The 19440-nt window shown below is 40.3% G+C and overlaps 1 protein-coding gene across 2 annotated transcripts in view; it reads right to left on the reverse strand.

Annotated features, from left to right (window-relative positions):
- Window positions 1-19440, reverse strand: part of BICC1 (BicC family RNA binding protein 1) — a 270972-nt gene that overhangs the window by 205292 nt on the left and 46240 nt on the right. For both annotated transcript variants that reach the window (XM_074297058.1, XM_074297059.1), the window contains exon 2: window positions 7447-7493. In XM_074297058.1, coding sequence (XP_074153159.1) covers window positions 7447-7493 — 47 coding nt within the window. The remainder of the gene's footprint in view (window positions 1-7446; window positions 7494-19440) is intronic.

The following is a 19440-nucleotide window of genomic DNA, read 5'->3' on the forward strand; positions in this document are numbered from 1 at the left end:
GAAGGAGAAAGAGAAAAGGGGGGGAAGAATTGATACAATGGAAGGGGCCTGGTTTAGGCTGGTACATGTGTCTGATACGGGACAGATAAGATACACAAAGGGACAGGGACGGGTCTAAGGAAAGGAAGGAAGAAGGAAGTTGCTCTCCCAGCACTGTTCCCTTGCACGATGAGGAAGATCTCAATAAAGATGTAGAGAAGTGTTTCCAGCTGACAATCGCATTTCCTATCCTAATCTGCCAGTTTGGGCATTTCTAGGGAAATCTATGGAAGTCAAACATAGGGATTTGATTCTAACCTGGATTATGCACATTTCCCCCAAAAAAAAATTAGAGGGAGAAAGAGAGAGAGAGGGAGAGAGAGAGAGAGAGAGAGAGAGAGAGAGAGAGAGAGAGAGAGAGAGAGAGAGAGAGAGAGAGAGAGAGAGAGAGAGAGAGAGAGAGAGAGAGAGAGAGAGAGAGGGAGGGAGGGAGAGGGAGGAGAGAGGGAGGGAGGAGAGAGACAGAGAGAAACAGAGACAGAGACAGAGAGATGGAGAATGAGAGAGACAGAGAGAGAGATAGACAGACAGAGAGAGATAGAGAGAGAGACAAAGAGACAGAAAGACAGAGAGAAGGGGGAGGGATGGAGAGAGAGAAGGAAACAGGGAGAGAGAGGAAGAGAATGAAAGTTAGATGAATAGATAGAGAGATGGACACATAGTATAGATAGAAAGATATAGATGGCTAGATATTATGATAGATGGCTAGGGCATTTATAGATAGAATATAATAAAATGATGAATGTAGGGAGAGAGAAGGAGGTGGGGGAGGGAGGGATGGAAGGAGGGAGGGTGGGTATTTAGAGAGATAGATGGATGGGTGGATAAATAACATCACACAATAAATCTATGTAAGATATCACATTCAGTACTTATTTCACTAAGTAATTGAATTGTTACAGTTTAGGTTGGAAATTCAAGTGGCTTTTCATCTGCCTGAAGCCTATTTCCCAATTTCTTTCTTTTTCTTTTTAATCATCCATGAGGAATGGGAGAAGGGAAATGTGTCCTTAATTCTAATTTGGAGGGTGGGATGGGCAGTGTTCAAAAAGCTCCAAAGATATTAAACTTTAACGTGTTCAAAATTAATACCTCAGCAAATTGACAATATGAGTCAGGATAAAGACGTCCAGGGCAAAGTCAAAAGCAAGTCACGCTAAGTGGAGAGCTAGAAACCACAAAGCTCCAAGTCTCTTGCTTTTTGAGGGAAGCTACATCAAGTATCAAGTCCTTCAATCCAATAATTAATAAACATTTATTAAGCACTTACTGCAGTGCTACGTTCTGGGAATAAAAAAAGAGGGAAAATTAATTCCCTGCTCTCAAGGAGTTTAAAATCTAATGGGTTTAGGATCTAAAGTTGCAGCCAAAATGGTTTTTTTTATTCCCAAGTGACCCAAAAAAGGGTACCAAGAAAAATCCGGCATGTGGGAATGAGCCAAAAATGGGAAGAAAGTTTGAGGAGCTTCATTTGATATTTTTCCCACCCCAATTCATGTCATTATTTTATATCCTAGACAAATCAACTATAGCTCCACATGGCATTAAAGGTAGAGAAACAGCTCGCCCTGGAGATCGGGTGATTTTGTCTTTTAGAAGTTTATCCAAGGTCAGATCCAAACATTTGGCAGACTTTTTCTCTCCCAAACAATGCCTCCGGGTTCATTACCCGGGGAACCACATAGGTAAGCAAAAGGATTAAGGGCAATTCCTGATTAATAACAGAATCTGTTACCAAGTGTGGCAGAGCTCTGGATTCGGATCATTTGAGCTCAAATTCTTTCCCTGCTGCTTAATGCATATGGGTGAGTCACTTAATCTTTCTCAGTCTCCGTTTCTTCATCTATAAAATGACAAGGAACGGGTTTGATGGCCCCTGAGCTGACCTTTGCCAGCTCTAGATCTTTGTCCCAATGAGGGGTCTTATCATACCCTAACCTACACATTATCCAAGGAATACCCAAATTAATTGTTCTTTTTTCATTTAGCTCTGATTCATTTGCTAACAAATCCTGTAGAACTAAAACTCCTTTATAACAAATTCAGATTATTAAAAAAAGAAAGAATTTTAGACATTGCAAAAAGCCAATCCACCAGAATGCACAGACACACATCACAAAAATATGTTCATCTTGCTTTTGCTTTGGCTAATTCCCACACCTAGAGCACTGTGCTCCATTACTCCTTTTTCCTGATTTCCCTTGACATGGCTCCAACCTCACCTTGGGGCAGATGGCCATTCCAGGCCCTCGAAGGGGCTAATGCCTTCTCCTTTTGGATTACCTTCCTCTACTCTCTCTATATCTTGCAGCTACCTGGTTATTTACACGTTGTCTCATTTATTAGAATGTGAGCTTCTTGAGGATGGGAACTTTTTTGTCTTTCTCTATATCCCCATCACTTAATGCAATGTCTGGCACAAATAAGTCCACACGCAACTTTTTCCTCTGTATAGAAGAAAGAAAACTGCCCGGCTTAGTGGAAATCTGAAAGGCAGCCTTACTCCTCCTCATGGTTCTTCCTCCTTGATGCTGAGCTCTATCCCTCCTCCCTACTTCTGATACACAGCCTTCTTTCTCTAAAAACAATAACAATAAATACCAAGGAATAGCCATATAGCAGTTTATAGACTTTCAGATGTTTTATCTCTGCTCTTTTCTCTAATAAAGGTAACAATAGATATCAATGAATAGCCATATAACACTTGTAGACTTTCATATGTTTCATTCCATTGTCTTGTCTTATCCTCAAAACCGGCAAAAGGTGCTATTTGTCATCCCCATTTTACAGATGAAAAAACTGAGGAGCAGAGATACTTATAGCCAGTAAGTATCTCAGGCAAGATTCAAACTCAGATCTACTGTCTCCCCATTCATCTACCTGATATTAGTACTTTATGATTTTTTCACAGAAATACAAAAAGTCAGCACTGAAATTGATATTTGAGATTATTTCATTGCTACCCAGTCAACAAGCATTTTAAAGGTTTCTCCTCCAGCCTAGGTACTGTGCTAGGCAGTGGGGGGGTAAAAATATTAAAAAGGGGAAAAGGTTTCCATTCCACTGGGGCCACTTTCAGGCTGTCGACCTTAGGGGCTATTGTCACTATGGGGAATTGTCACTTACAGGGTGACAATGCCCAGGATCACTGCCTTACACAAAATGACCATCTAAGGATTAAAACAATACAAGGGAAAGGTCTCCAGGAGCATTAGCCAGATCATGTTCACATTCTTCATGCTGACAAAATTATATTTTATTTTTTATATTTATATTTAATTAAATAATATATATAGTACTGTTAAGACTAATACTAATTATCATTATTATGTCTGACATCGATATAACAGTTCAGCACTTCAGAAATGCTCCTTGTATTTCACTGGAATCTCACAACAACCCAATATTATGAGCCCCAGAGGAATTACTGTCTCTATGCTGCTAAGGTTTAGAGAAATCACATGACTTGCCGATGGTCCCACAGTTAGTAGGCTATAAGCCAGTGTGCTCTCTCTCCTCCCCTTCCCTTCTCACTGTCTGTCTCTGTCTCTCCCTCTGTCTTTCCTTCCTGTCTCCTTCTCCCTCTCCCTTTCTTTCTCCCTCTCTCTCCCCCTTTCTTTTTCTTCTCTCTGTCTCTTCCCCCCCCCCCACTCCTCCAGTGCAGCTTTCCTTCTAACATCATCTAAGGTGGAATGGCTAAGGTGACATTATCCATGCAACAGAGAACTGACGACTTCCCAAGTATATCTTGGATATCAGTCAATGGGTGAGCTCAGCTGAAGTCAAGGCTCAATCATGAGCCATAATACAGGCAATGTGTGTCCAACATGAGCTAAAAATCCCTGTGTACCTCCACTGAAATGTTTCACATCTCAGCCCATGGATTTCTGACTCATTCGATGTAAATTATTTTAGAAACTTAGCAACACAATGAAAATCACCATCAACTATAGAGTCCAGAGCTCCCAAAGGCAGGCTGAAGGGGCTCTCTTCTCCATCAAGTCAGCCATTAGGTTCAATGTGGTGACTACAACTAGAAAACTCAATGTAGACCACTCACACCACCCCTTCTATCCTCAGGAGATAACGCTGATGAACAGCAAAAATGACAACGTGCGGGCAGGAAACAGGGACGGCAAAGGTCTGGGAAACCCATTTCTCAATGACTGAGAGAATGCTGTATTTCTCTGCCTAGAATATCTGAGGATGTAAGAACCTTCTAACACACATAGCAGATGCCACAACGGTGGGGCCTTCCAATATTTTCGCACCATTTTTATCCCATCCATAGTAGATGCCCGTTGGTTCTCTGGATGGCTTTTTGTCCTTTGTGGCCTGTCCAATGATATCTCTATTTTTTTTTCTTTCTTCAATTTCCTTTTCCCCTCCTCTCAGTCTCCCACACCAGAATTTAAACCAGCAAACTGAAATGAAATGGGCTCTGGAACTAATGAGAAGAAACATAAATTAAAGCCTTGTCAATTTCATATATATGTGTGTGTGTATATATATATATATATATGTATATATACATATATACACACATTTATATGAAATACATATATATATATATTTGTAAGTATGTATATAAAATTCTCCTTTCCCTAAAAACATAGAATTGCCCCATAATTAATCAAATGTCATTTGCATTTCTCTTATAAATTTTCCCTTCCCTTTATTCAGTTCACTCCTCTGCCTCGGTACACCCCACTGATAGGGATTTCTTTAGAAAACTTAAAAAGATGAAACTATCAGTAAATGAAGTGAGGCTCCTTTTCTCCCGTTCAGCTGAGAAAAAAAAAATGTGGCAGATATTTTCCAGAAGGAAGATTAGTTACTGGAATAACTGGAATTCATAATAAAAATTCCATAACCCCCAGGGGCTCCTGGGAAACAAATCAAAATTTCAAGAGGAAGAAATATTCCATCTCTTAAAAGAACCCCAATTTACAGGAACTAACTGTAATTAGAAGCAGCGCAAAAAAGGCCCAGAGTGGCAGTTAGGAACCCTGGTTTCCACTCTTTCAGGACGCTAATAATTACTTGTATAAATAATTCTTTTCTTCCTCAATTTCCTCATTCGGCCTTGTATCTTAAGCACAGAGCCCAGTGCTGCCTTGCACACAGTAAGTACTTAATGACTTTCCTTATTATTGTATTGATTTTATACATGCTTTATATTTACTTAAATAGACATGTGTTATTTTCCACTATAGAATGTAAGCTTCATGAGGGCAGGAATTATATTTCTTTTTTGCTTTGTATTCCTGGCACAGCGTTAACATATACCATTGGCACTTAATAAATGCCCATTGAGTGTTTGTTAAATGAAATCTTTCAAATAATATGTTTAGGCTAGATCTTTAATGTCCCTTTTAGATGCAACAATCTATGACAACAGCATAGAGAAGCTATCTCTTATATTCTATATCTGTCACTCTCTCAGACCAAGCCTCTTGCCTACCTCCCCTCAACCCTGCTCTATGAGGCATCCATTCCAGTTCTCCCTTCCACCATAGATGATTTCCTGATACAACATCATGCAATTTATTCTTCCCAGCCTTGTCAGCTATTCCACCATGTCACACCGCCATCTTTCATGGCCACAGATGAGCCAAGTAACGACAAAGAAACGTGTTTCCATTGGCCTTTCCCATAAAATGGGACTGGCTCAATCTCCAATATATTTATCAATCATTTATTAAGCACCTGCTGTGTACCAGATGCAAAGCTGAGTACTGGGGATAGAAAGACAAAATTCAATAGTCTTATTCTCTCAAGATTACATTCTAACTGGAAGGAAGGGAAAACAAGTACCAAGAAGGATAAATATATACTGGAGCCAAAGCCTTTTCTAAGGGTAGTGTGCAGGGATACCAGAAATTCCTTTGTTCTAAAAAGCTAAGAACTTTTTGGTTAATATTTTACACTGGACTAGTTCTAATAAAGCAAGCTAAAATCAGTAATTCTAGGCTGGAATTGCTTTCCAAATGGAGTAATCATTCTTATCACTTCCACATGGGAAGCAGAAGACTCTTTAACAAATGAAGGTAAAAGCAAGTTTGACTGTCAGCTAAGGGGTCAAGGTCAAGGAGCCTTTGACAAGTTGCTAATGAGGTCCTCTAGCTTCTAAACTCAGTCTTAATATGAAAATAATAAGAAAAAATAAATCACTTAGCCTTATTTGCCTCAGTTTCTTCACCTGTAAAATGAGCTAAAGAAGAAAATAACAAACTACTCCAGTATCTTTGCCAAGAAAATTCTAAATGAGGTCACAAAGAATCTGACGTGACTGAAATAAGTGTACAACAAAATGTATTTTCATTTGTTTTGTTACATTTCCCAATTACATTTCAATCTGGTTCAAGTCTCACCTCTAATCTAAATCAACCCTCTCATTTTACAGAAAAATAACACAGGGTCACAGATTCAGAGTTGGCTGTAACCTTCAAGGACCCTAAGTCCTGTTCCCTCATTGGAAAATGAATTTTCCTCTCAAAGCCATCAAAATAGGCAAAAGTGTTTGTGCATTTATGCCAACACTAGAGTTTCAGGAAGAGTACTTCCCACTCCCAATTTTCTTGTGTAATTGAGAAACACCATCATCCAAAACAATTTTGCAACATCCCATTAAAAGAAACCACCACCAAGTGTTAGTTTTGGCCCTAAAGGATGACTTAAGTAAGATTAATTTCATAGGAATGAATAAGGCAAAATGTCTTAAAGACTTGACTAAAAGTTTACATTTTCTTTCTTTCTTTTTTTCTTTTATTTGAGTCTTGTACAAAATCACTAATATGGCAATGTTTTATATAATTGCACACACACACACACACACACATCTTGTATGTGTTTACCATCTCAGGGAAAAAGAAGGGGGAAGAAGAGACAAAATTTGGAACTCAAAACTTTAAATAAAAAATGTTTTTTATAAAAACCTTAGCTAAAGAATTTTGAGTTTGACAATTTAATCCGTTCTGTTGGCAGAAGTCCTCTCGATGGCCTCTCCAGTAGGACCCAAGTGATAGAGGGGAGAGAAGATTCAACACCACTCTCTTTGCTTCCTTTCCTCAGGTCTACGGGGACAGAGAGCTGGCTCATTTAAGGGATTGTCCCAAGAGACTTCAAGTCCATAAGGCAAAAAAGAGCAGTCTGGAGCTGAGCTAAGGGATTTCTCTCATTCTAATGATCCTGATTACCTAGATATTGCTTCCTTGGTCCTAACTAACTCCTGTCAGAACATCTTTCTTACATTATAGCAGAAGTCAATTCTGACTATAGAATGAGGATTAGAAAAAAAAAAAAAAACAGTTCACTTCCTAGAGTTCATTCAGAATGTCTCCTCTGGAATAAAGTTAAGTGGCTCTAATTCACCTGTGTCAAAATGACCGGAAAACATCATCTTACCTTTTGGAAAAAGTCTTCTCCACTCTTGCCTTTTCCTTCAGCAGCAGCTGTAAATACAAAGGAAAAAGTACATTTAAAATAATTTATACTTTTAGTAGACCTATTAATGTTCATCCCCTACAACAGCAACTACACAATGTAATGAAGAGAATTGTGTGCATAAAAAGGAGACCCGAGTTCAAATCCTACCTCTCACACTGAACTGTATGACTGGAAGACCTTAACCTCTCTGATCCTCAATTTCCTCATCTGTAAAATAAGGCTAACCCAGTGAAATGAGTAGAAGCAGAAGATCACTATACACGTCAACAACAATACTGTATGAGGATGTATTCTGATGAAAGTGGAAATCTTCAACATAAAGAAGAAGTGGCAACTCACTTCCAGTTGATCAATGATGGACAGAAACAACTACACCCAGAGAAAGAACACTGGGAAGTGAATGTAAATTGTTAGCACTACTGTCTATCTACCCAGGTTACTTATACCTTCGGAATCTAATACTTAATGTGCAACAAGAACATTGGATTTACACACATATATTGTATCTAGGTTATGCTGTAACACATGTAAAATGTATGGGATTGCCTGTCATCTAGGGGAGGGAGTAGAGGGAGGGAGGGGAAAATCTGGAAAAATGAATACAAGGGATAATGTTATAAAAAAATTACTCATGCATATATACTGTCAAAAAATGTATAATTATAAAATTAATAAAATTTTAAAAATCTAAAAAAAATAAATAAAATAATGCTAACCCTACCCCAAGGGATTGCTGTGCAAATGAAATAAAGTAATATGTACAAAGCACTTTACAAACTTTAAAATGTTCTATCAAAATAAATTATTATTATTCATTATAATTCATTGACTTCCATTTGCAATCCATCTTATTTTATTTCTGCCTTTACTAAGGGTCTCACAAATCTGTTTATATCCTAGGTTGAAACTGGCCTCAAAAACAAGTATAAATATTTTAAAAATCAATTATAACTATTAAAGTAGATAATAACAAACACTAAGAAAAGATCCTTATTAATCATCATGCAATCTGGCCCTGAGTCAAGGATGCTACAATCTCCTCTGATAGCTGCAGCTCCTAGTAATCTGGACCAAAGCACTCAGCCAGAGCCAGAGCGGACTCTGCTTCTGATCCCCCAGAATTCTCGGATCATCTACCCTGGAACTTCCAATCCTCTTCCCTCCTCCACCCTTCCCTTACCACTCTCTTCTTTGCCTTTACACTCCAGAATATCCCTTTTTCCATTCATGAGCTCCCCAAATCTTCCTTTGGAGGAAAAGCCCCTTGCTGGTCACCCTTAATTTCTCTCCTAGCTCTACTTTTGACTTGCTGGCTTCACTCCCGCCAGCCCCCGCTTTAGATGCTCCTTGAGGACAGGAACCATTTTTATTTCTGACTGGATTCAGGGATGGCCCTAGAGCTTAGGGCCATCCCTGGTATACAATAACTACTTAATAAATGCTTACTGACTGACTAAGCAATGAAATTATTAAAAGTGGATGCTTGACACTGATCAAGCACAGTCCCAAAGAAGAGCCCTAAAAAGGGGCATTCTCCCACTTCTTGGCAGAAGTGAGGAACAATGGGTGTGGAACATCACGTAACTTCAGGTACTGTCAGCATTTTTCAAGATGTGGGTTAATTTCACTAAACGTTTCCCCCCTCCCTTTTTTTAAAATTCTTTCAGAATAAAGAGAAGGCTCTTGGGAAAGGAGTCGAGGGAAGAGGGACAATGGAAAAGGTAAATGATGAAAAAACAAAAAATGTCAGTAAAAACTTATTTGTGGATGGCCGCTGATTAGCCGTGCTGCAGAAGGAACCCTATGGAGGACTGTCTGTAAGGCCCCTCTCCTTGCGTCACTTGCCTGACTTTGGGCAAGCTCTTGGTCTCAGTGTTTTTATCATTAAAACAGGAGGATTGAGCTAAATGATCTCTAAACTATCTTCCAGCTTAAGCATCGAGCTTCTCGATGCATGATCCTCGGATTCCTTCCAACCCTGAGATTCTGGGATTCCACAATCAGATACCGAACTAATAAAACTGCTCTCTCCTTCCCTCTCTAATCTCTCTAATAACATCAATTATAGTTTCCTCAGCTGCATAATGAGGTCAGACAAGAAGACCTCGATGTGTAATTTCCTTCAAAGACTACAAACTGATAGATCTAAATGATGGTATATTTGGCCAAAACCCAAGACTTCAGCCTCTAGTGGAAGTAAATGAAAGTATTAGTTGATTTTTCTCTACTGTGTCAGTAAGATACCAGGATAAAAGCTTTCCTCTTCTGGCCACCACCTGAGGCAAGCCCCATTGGGGAGTCTCTGGAAACTGAAAAGAGAGAAACATGTACTTTCCAAGTCCTAATGTGCTATTAGAGCTTCAAGTGGCACCCAGACTTTTGGGACACCCTGTAGAGTACGGTGAATCCTATTACACTGAAACAGAAAATCTACAATTAATCAAGAAGTCAGAGCCATTCCGCCTCAATTCCTTTGTTAAAGGCCATGCTCACTGATAAGCACAGCTCACCACTTTTGAAGCCTTGTGAAGTCCATAAGATTATTGCCTCACGGAAAGTTTGGGCTGGAATTGACCATGGAGGCCCTCTGATCTAAACCTTGTTTCATAACAGAGGAAACTGAGATCCCCACACCAAACCAAAGAACTAATCAAGCACAGAGCTTTGCATACACCTATAGACATGTTTACATTATCTGTTCCATTAGAATGGAAGCTTCCTGAGAGCACAACTCCAATTGCCCCTTCCATATTGGGGGGGAGGGGATGACTTAGGGAGAGACAGAACTACTAGAGAATCCATTTTGGCCCTCCCTTCACATTAGAGAAAAAGTCTGATTTTTTTTTCTTTTATGGGGTGTTGAGTTACAACATTTTTAAAGATAACTCTAGTTTGGGTTTTCCCATATACCGGTTTTCCCATTCTTTTTGCAAACTTTAACTTTTTTTCTTATTTTAACTTTCAAAAAGAAATTGTATATATTTATGGTATTAAAAGATAAAATATGTTGATACTGTACAAGACTATACACATACTTTTGCATTTCTGAGTTTCTAAACTTTATGATTTCCACAAAACTCCCCCCAAATTCCCATTTACCATCATTTCTTCCTCCCATATATTGAAACTGTGATGGGGAAAGTTGTGATGTGGAAGGTAATATCTTTTTATTTTTAGCACAATGTCTAATAGATGCTTAATAAATGTTGGTTGATTAACTAGAATCGAGAGATGAAGTATCCTGACGAGATTCCTACAGCTAGGAGTCTGCAGAAACAGGATTTGAAGGCTGGTCCTCTCTCCACTTACAGCCCCTCACAGCCTCTCCTTACCTAAACATCTGAGAGAAATGTGAAGCTAAGCAAAACTCCACAAGTAATTCAATTCCCAAGCCAAGAAATGAATGGCCCATTTAGAAGATAAACTTCTCCTTCAGAAGTCTTAGCAGCAGGCCACATAAGAGACCCTCAATTAGTGTGTGCCTCATGGCCCAGTTTCCCTGATGCTATCTCTTAATCTCGAGAGGGCCTGGTGGCATCCTACATACCTCCATTCTGTGCCCTTTTCCTTAGCTGCCTTCCCTGAGTCACTTCCAAGGGGGCAGCCACAGGCTGTCACCAACTGAATCACCTCGCTTGGCTCAGAGATGGAGTAGGATGAGGGACTAGCTAGGATCAAGACACCAGTATAAGACTGACTGATGAGTCAGTACAAGGGAAGTCAGTAAGCGCTTCCTGGCCCTTGGATCTCCAGCATCTCAAGCCCAGACACTTCCCAGGGAGATGATCTATAGCTCCCCACAAGCAGGAAATAATTAATTGAAATAATAATAATAATTGAAATTAAGGCTTCCTGGTACGAGATAAGTGAGTTAGACGCAGAATGAGAACTAGACCTAATTCTCAAGATCTCTAGTGAGAACTATGTAAGAGTATAAATTTATCCTTAAAATGGACTTTATTTATTTTTATTTTTTTTTTGAGGCTAAGGTTAAGTGACTTGCCCAGGGTCACACAGCTAGGAAGTGTTAATAAAATGGACTTTAAAGGTCTAATGGCCAATAAAATGACAGAATCAAAAAGTGACCCTTCCACTGAGCCAAATGGCCATCCAGATTTAAGGAGCTCAGGATTCCAGTGAGCCACTCCAAAGAGACGGTTCTTCAACCACTGCGGAAAAAAGGTTAAGCATTTTTGCGTCTCCTGATGGACGGTCCATTCAATTGATGGAACAGCTATTAAACATAACTACGTGACAGGCATCGTGCTAGGTGCTGAGGAGACGAAGCAAGAAATGAGGCTGGAAGCCTATAATCAGCCAGGAACATTCAAAGGCAAGGCCATGGAAGTCAGGCCAGTTGGCAACGAGTTGGACCAAAAGGAAAAATACGAAGAATGATACTATCGTTTAGTCAAAGGGTTTTGCTTTTCATTGTGTTTGGAGGAAGAAATGTTTCCTGTTTCCGAGCCAGTCCATACTTGCAGCTATAACACTCCCCGACCTTCTGAAGTCGGATTGTATCCCGTGGCCCAGAGTTTTATCCGTTTAGCAGAGGACAGACAGCCGTGCCAGGCTTCCCATCCCAAAGATGGCTGGCTCCTCAGCCATCTCATCCCATGTCTACATGACCCATACTCCACTGGGGTGGGTGTTTCTGCTGTCTGCCTGCCCCAGCTTTGGACAAAAAGGTCTGATGGCCTAAAACTGCACAGTTCAAAAGAAAGGACCATGGGCCACTCTTGCCAATATAAGCAGTCGGCCGATCCTTCTGACTCCAGCAATAAATCACTTCAATACTACCGAAACATGGCTGTCCGAATCTGCTGGGTAAGCGTTTCAGATTTTCAGCGAATAATTCAGTTTTTAATGTTTATTGTCATTCCTCCAACCCTGCACCATATTTCATTTCATATTTTTTCCTTCATGAGAATTATGGGATTGAAAAGAACCCGGCCAATAAAAACAGTAAGAAGTTAAGACAGGTGTAAACTATTACATCCCTTCTCCACCCCCAATGGCACAGTGAGTTTGTTGAACTATTGAATTAAGAAAAAAAGACTCAATTGGCAATTCTTCTGAGGTCACATGGAAACTTCTGCTTCAATGTCCTTTGGATTCTGGTTGTTTTCTTTTACAACAAAACATATTCAAAGAGCATGATCAAGGACCATCTCATTCAGTATGACTGATGCTGAAAATGAAGGGGATGAGATTACTTTATATTTCTATTATATACACTTGGTATTAATTTACAGGATCAAGTAGCTAAAGCTTGGAAGAAAGAGGCCCTCTAGTCCAACCCTGTTACTCTACAGATGAGGAAACTGAAGGGGAAGGGGGAGGATTGAGGGACTTGTCCAAGGTCACACAGATAACATCAAAGGTAGGATTTGAACTCTGACTCCATGGCAAGTGTTCCTTCCATCAGATCACTGGGGTACCTGTGGTTTTTCCCAAGTAGGCTTTAAGTGATACAATTATGCATCATAGCACAATGGAAGGGACCTAGATTCAGATCCCACCTCACACAGTGTGAGACACCTTGGGCATGTGGCCAACTCCTAAGATCTCATTTCTTCATCTGTAAAATGAAGGCAGTTATTCAGAAGGCCTCTGTCACATAGTAGGTGCTTAAAAACACTTAATGAACAAAACTGGCAGCTCTGTGGTCTTTCCCCAATGTCCACTCCCCCTATGGGATCATGGGAGAGTCTTCACAGCACCAATGGCCAGAAAAACTTGGGTTCAAGCACTGCTTCTGTGGGTGGTCATGACTCCGCTGAGACTCTTGGTGCTCCCAAGCAATTTTTTGAGACTACATTGCAGAAAAGTTGTTCGTGCAATGAATGGAACAAGTTTCCACATTGGGAATACCCTAAGCTGATGAAATCAGGGATCTTGTCCAACAGAAAGGAAAAGCGAATATTGAATAATGTAAAGCAAAGTATAAAATATGATGTTTCCCTTACTCCCTAGGACCCCATTTCTTCACCCATAAAATGAAGGAGAGAGATGAGCCAGGTCCTTCCAGCTCTAAAATGTTCAGTCCTGCCAGATGATACTTCAGGTCTGCCATGAGGCAGGAAAGACTACAACCCACCTCCAGGACGTCTGGCTGAATGAAAGTGATCTGTTTGCAGTGTTCCCCAAGGGGAGCCAAATGATAAAGGTAATGATTTGAGTAGTCTGTTTCTTAAAAGATATTCCACTCAGGATTCAAAGAAGTCACATGTTTTACTGATTTATTCCACATATCCCAAACTTCCCCTAAAAGAAGTATGTCATACATTTTCCTCTCCATTAACTACTTCCAGAGAACTTCCCAACCAGCCTGATCCAGAGGACTCAAAAAGCCTCGGAGAATTTGGTTTACTAAAAAGCATTGTTATTAACACATCATTAATGGAGAGGAGAGTTCATTAAATCAAGCAGTTTCCCTCCCAAATGATACACAGGACTAAATACTGGCTAGGTTGGAAAAATGGAATTCATCTTCATAGATTCATAAAATCTCAAATCAGAAATTTTGAGCTAGAAAAGGCTCAGGGGTCAAGTCCCTTCCCCTATCTACAGATGAGGAAAATGAGGCTCAGAAGGGTTCCAACTTGTTCAAAGCCACAGTTAGCTAAGTGTCTGAGGCAGAATTCAGAATCAGGATTTCCTGATTCCAAGTCATGAGATCTAACCAAAGTACCACACTGCCTCCAAAAGGAGAGACCTCAAAGGACCTCTAGTCCATATACATACCTGAACCAGAAAGTCACCTACAAAATATTCCAAAAAATGGGCATCCGATCTTTCCTTACAGATCTCTGGGTAATATAAGTAGAGACCCTACTACTACTAGTCTGATGTTCTATTCTTGTTCATGATCTTACAGATCTAGAGCTAAAAGGAGCTTTTGGATGTCATCTAGTCTAAACCCCTCATTTGAAAAGTATAGCTGAGAGAAAGAACTTTGCCCAGCTAACTAATTGTCCAAGATCACAGAGGCGGAGAGCAGGAGAATCCAGAATTGAACCCAGCTCAGCCTTGACATGTAATGAATGGATGAAATAAGGGTTTATTAATGCAGAACAGTCACTAATCTCTTTCAGGAATGAAACCTCAAGTGGGTAAACCTTGATCCATTCAAGAACACAAGGCAGCTTAGTTCTTGGATAATTAAAATTTTCCTTTTCCTTCTGTGTTCAATGAATTTCTACCACCCTTTAAATTCTGCCTCAAAAGCAGCTTCCTCCAGGAAGTCTTCACTGATTCTTCCAGCCAATAGCTACTTTTTCCACTGGACTTCATCTTTCGCTTAGTTCTGCCTCTCTCAGATACAGTTACCTTGTAACCGTAGCTATATTATGATTTTAATCTACATATCGATATGCCTCCCTACGTTATGCTACAAGACATTGAGGGGCTGGGAGAATATCCTCTCTAACCTCTCTTTCTTTCAGATTTTAGCACAGTGGAGGTCCTAAATAAATAGCTTATCCCATGATTGATCAATAACAAGAGATAAAATAAGTGCACAAATAAAATATGACAAAAGGTAAGTTGTGATAGGGGGGAGAAGCAGATAATCATTCAGATTTTAGAAACTAGGAAGGACTATTTAGAAGTTAATCCATCCTATGAGAGATGCAGATTAGTAATATGAGGGTTAGAAGACCTGAGGTCAAGTCCTATTCCAATATACAGGAAAGTAAGCAACCTTTGGCAAGTGTTGTCAGTGCCTCCAGGAGGCCATGTGGAAACTAGTGGAAAGAGGGCTGAATTTGGAGTTTATGTCCAAGACCTGGATTCAAATCCTGGTTCTGACACTTTCTAACTTGTGTGAACTGAAGCAAGTATTTAGCCTCTCTACACTTCATTTCTATAAAATTTCTATTGAATGAGAGAGGTTGGACTTTGGTTGGACTGTTGTTCAGTTGTTTTTCAGTCATGTCTAACACTTTATGACGCCATTTGGGGTTTTTTGGTAAGGATACCAGAGTGGTTTGCCCTTTCCTTCTCCAATCCATGTTATAGAAGAGGAAACTAAGACAAATAGTGACTTGCCCAGGATCACACAGGTAGTAAGTATCTGAGGCTGGATTTGAACTCGGGTCTTCCTGACTTCAGTGTATCTCTCTATCCACCTTCCTAAATGGCTGCTAAGATTCCTTCCAGTTCTAAGGCTATAGTTCTAAGTTATGGAAGAGCTGCCAATTTACATTGATGGAGGGAGTATTCACAATGGGACAATCCCACACAATGACAGGTCCAGCTCAAAAAGAAAAAAAGTTTTATTTTAAACTACTTTTCAAAAATGAGAGAACTATGTCTTAAGTGTAATACAGAGATAATGTCTCTAGGAGCACTTTGCAAGCTGTAGTACTTGATTATAAAACCATCTGTGTTTTCTGTCAGGAAGAAATTTCCCGTGTAGGAAATCTTTCTGAGAAAGCAGAGAAATTGTTCTATGACTAAGAAGATCAATCAATAAATATCTACCAAATATGCTCAAACAGACAGTTTTCAGATGAAGAAATTAGAGCCATTTCTAGCCAAATGAAAAAATGTTCTAAATCACTATTAATTAGAGAAATGCAAATTAAGACAACCACTTCATACCCCTCAGGTTGGCTAAGATGAAAGGAAAAGATAATGACAAATGCTGGAGGAGATGTGGGAAAACTGGGACACTAAGGGAGGGAGTCCCTTTACTGAGGGAGTTATGAAATGATCCAACCATTTTGGACATCCATTTGGAACTATACCCCAAGGGCTATCAAATTGTGCAGACCCTTTGATCCAGTAGTGTCTGTATTGGGTGCATATCCCAAAAATCATAAAAGAGGGAAAAGGACCGCCGTGATAAAATGTTTGTAGCAGCCCTTTTTATAGTGGCAAGGAACTGAAAACTGAGTGATGTTCATCAGCTGGGGAATGATGAATAAGTTGTGCTAGACGAATGTAATAAAATATTATTGTTCTATAAGAAAAAGATGAGCAGGCTGATTTCAGAGAGGCCTGTAAAGATTTCGACATGAACTGATGCTGACTGAAGTGAGTAGAACCAAGAGAACACTGTACAGAGTAACAGCAAAACTGAGATGGATTTGGCTCTTTTCAACAATGTGATGATTCAAGGCAATTTCAATAGACTTGTGATGGAGAGAGCATCCACATCCGGAGAGAGAACTATGGAGGTGGCGCAGTGGATAGAGCACCAGCCTTGAATTCAGGAGGACCTGAGTTCAAATGTGGTCTCAGACACTTAACACTTCCTGGCTGTGTGACCCTGGGCAAGTCACTTAACCCCAGCCTCAGGGAGGAGGGGGGGGGAAGAAGAAGAAGAAAGAAAAAGTCAGAGAACTATGGAGATTGAACGTGGATCAGAGCATAGTATTTTCACCTTTTTATTGCTTCTTGTTTGCTTGTGCTCTTTCCATTTTGATCCGAGTTATTTTGTGCAGCATGATGAATATGAAAATATGTTTAAAAGAACTGCATGTGCTTGACTCACATCAGTGGAGAGAGGGAGGGAGAAAAACTTGGAACATAAGACGAGTGTTGCAAATGATCTTTGTGTGTATTTGGAAAAATAAAATACTATTTAAAAATAAAGATCTATCAGATGTCTAACCCGAATCACAAACACAAAACAGAGAGAGTCCTTAAGTTTTCTGCAACACACATAGTTTAATGACTCATAAGGAGTCCCAGAGCTAGTAATAGAGGTGGAATTTGAACTCAGCTCCTCCTGACTCCAAGTACAGACTTTATCCAGAATATTGCACAGCTTCTCTATAAACCATCAAGGGCCAGATTCATGTGAGTTATGATTATTCTGTCAAACCCAGGCTGGAATAACAGGCTGAGCCTGGAGTTACCATATCCAAGAGGCAAAGCAAGCCAGCACTGTGAAAATGCCAGACACACAGGGCTAATAACTCGATTATCCACAGTAACCAGAGCCAAGAACTTCACAGAGCACTGAAATGCTCAAATCATCCCAAACCTCTTTTTAAGCAATTTGCTTCTATTTCCTCCTATGTCAAATCCCTTATCAAAAGGACTAATATCATCAAGATGGACAAAGGCAATATTCCATCCATTTTTAGAATTGCCTCTCTATGGCACTTAAACCCAGATCTCAGACTGGAAGAGTCACACAACAGAAAGAGCCATGAACCAGGTAACAAAAGACTTAGGACAAAGTTAACTACTCTCTTTATGACTGGAAAAGTCACTTCAGTAGGAAGATTGGACTACATACAGAGTTTTCTACAGGTCTCTTGAACTAAAATTTTAACCATGTAATATGCTACCCTCTCCTAGAAAAAGAGATTAACCCTTAGCTAATCTTAGACTTAGGGGTGGAGGGGGAAATGGGAGGAACTCTAACTGACACTGAAAAAGCTACTGTTAGAACTGAGGCAGCCCTGCCTCACACCAGACTGCCAAAAATCAAAAAGTAAGAGCATCCATTGGACTAAGACACTGGAAAGGAAAAGGAAGGAAAGGAAGGAAGGGAAGGAAGGGAAGGAAGGGAAGGAAGGGAAGGAAGGGAAGGAAGGGAAGGAAGGGAAGGAAGGGAAGGAAGGGAAGGAAGGGAAGGAAGGGAAGGAAGGGAAGGAAGGGAAGGAAGGAAGGAAGGAAGGAAGGAAGGAAGGAAGGAAGGAAGGAAGGAAGGGAAGGAAGGAAGGGAAGGAAGGAAGGAAGGAAGGAAGGGAAGGAAGGAAGGAAGGAAGGAAGGAAGGAAGGAAGGAAGGAAGGAAGGAAGGAAGGAAGGAAGGAAAGAAGGAAGGAAGGAAGGAAGGAAGGAAGGAAGGAAGGAAGGAAGGAAGGAAGGAAGGAAGGAAGGAAGGAAGGAAGGAAGGGAAGGAAGGGAAGGAAGGGAAGGAAGGGAAGGAAGGGAAGGAAGGGAAGGAAGGGAAGGAAGGGAAGGAAGGGAAGGAAGGGAAGGAAGGGAAGGAAGGGAAGGAAGGGAAGGAAGGGAAGGAAGGGAAGGAAGGGAAGGAAGGGAAGGAAGGGAAGGAAGGGAAGGAAGGGAAGGAAGGGAAGGAAGGGAAGGAAGGGAAGGAAGGGAAGGAAGGGAAGGAAGGGAAGGAAGGGAAGGAAGGGAAGGAAGGGAAGGAAGGGAAGGAAGGAAAGGAAGGGAAGGAAGGGAAGGAAGGGAAGGAAGGAAAGGAAGGAAAGGAAGGAAAGGAAGGAAAGGAAGGAAAGGAAGGAAAGGAAGGAAAGGAAGGAAAGGAAGGAAAGGAAGGAAAGGAAGGAAAGGAAGAAGCATTAGCTGCCATCCCTATTCAGAATGGGTCATCCAGGAACTCTGGGTGCTTGGGAGCTACATTGTTCCCTAGTTCAAACTCTGCCTAAAAATTTATTTGACCTTCAAACTTAATGATCTGGCTATGAAACTTTCTTCTTAGACCAATGACCTCCAACATACGTCAATGGAATCTGCATCCAGCCGATTGCCAGACATTCTGATCAAGCCAACCAACTTGCTTTCAGACCCCATTCCTTCTTATATAACCAGTCCCAGAGGCACTCTCTATTCAAATCTGGGCTCACAAGAGTGAACAAGTTTGAGAATTTAGTAATCCTGGGCTCTTGTTGTTTTTTAAATAATATTACAACCATATGAAAGATCACTAATAATAAGAGAAACAAAAAGTAAAACAACTCTGAGGTTTCATTTCACACCCAGCTAACTGGAAAAGATGACAAAAGAAGAAAATAGCTGGTATTGGAGGGACTGTGGGAAGGAGAGCAGCATCTAAGAATCCTTTTGGTGGAGTGGTAGATTGGGCTGAACAATTCTGCAACATGACGTAGAAGTAGGAAAAGTCGTAATAGTGTTTATAGCTCTAAACCCAGAGATAATAACAACAATAATAGCAGTTTATGTCCCCTTATGGTTCACAAAATGCTTGATGCATATTTATTGGGATCTTTACAACAACCCTACTA

Source organism: Sminthopsis crassicaudata, chromosome 2 (genome assembly GCF_048593235.1).
Source record: "Sminthopsis crassicaudata isolate SCR6 chromosome 2, ASM4859323v1, whole genome shotgun sequence".
NCBI lineage: Eukaryota > Metazoa > Chordata > Mammalia > Dasyuromorphia > Dasyuridae > Sminthopsis > Sminthopsis crassicaudata.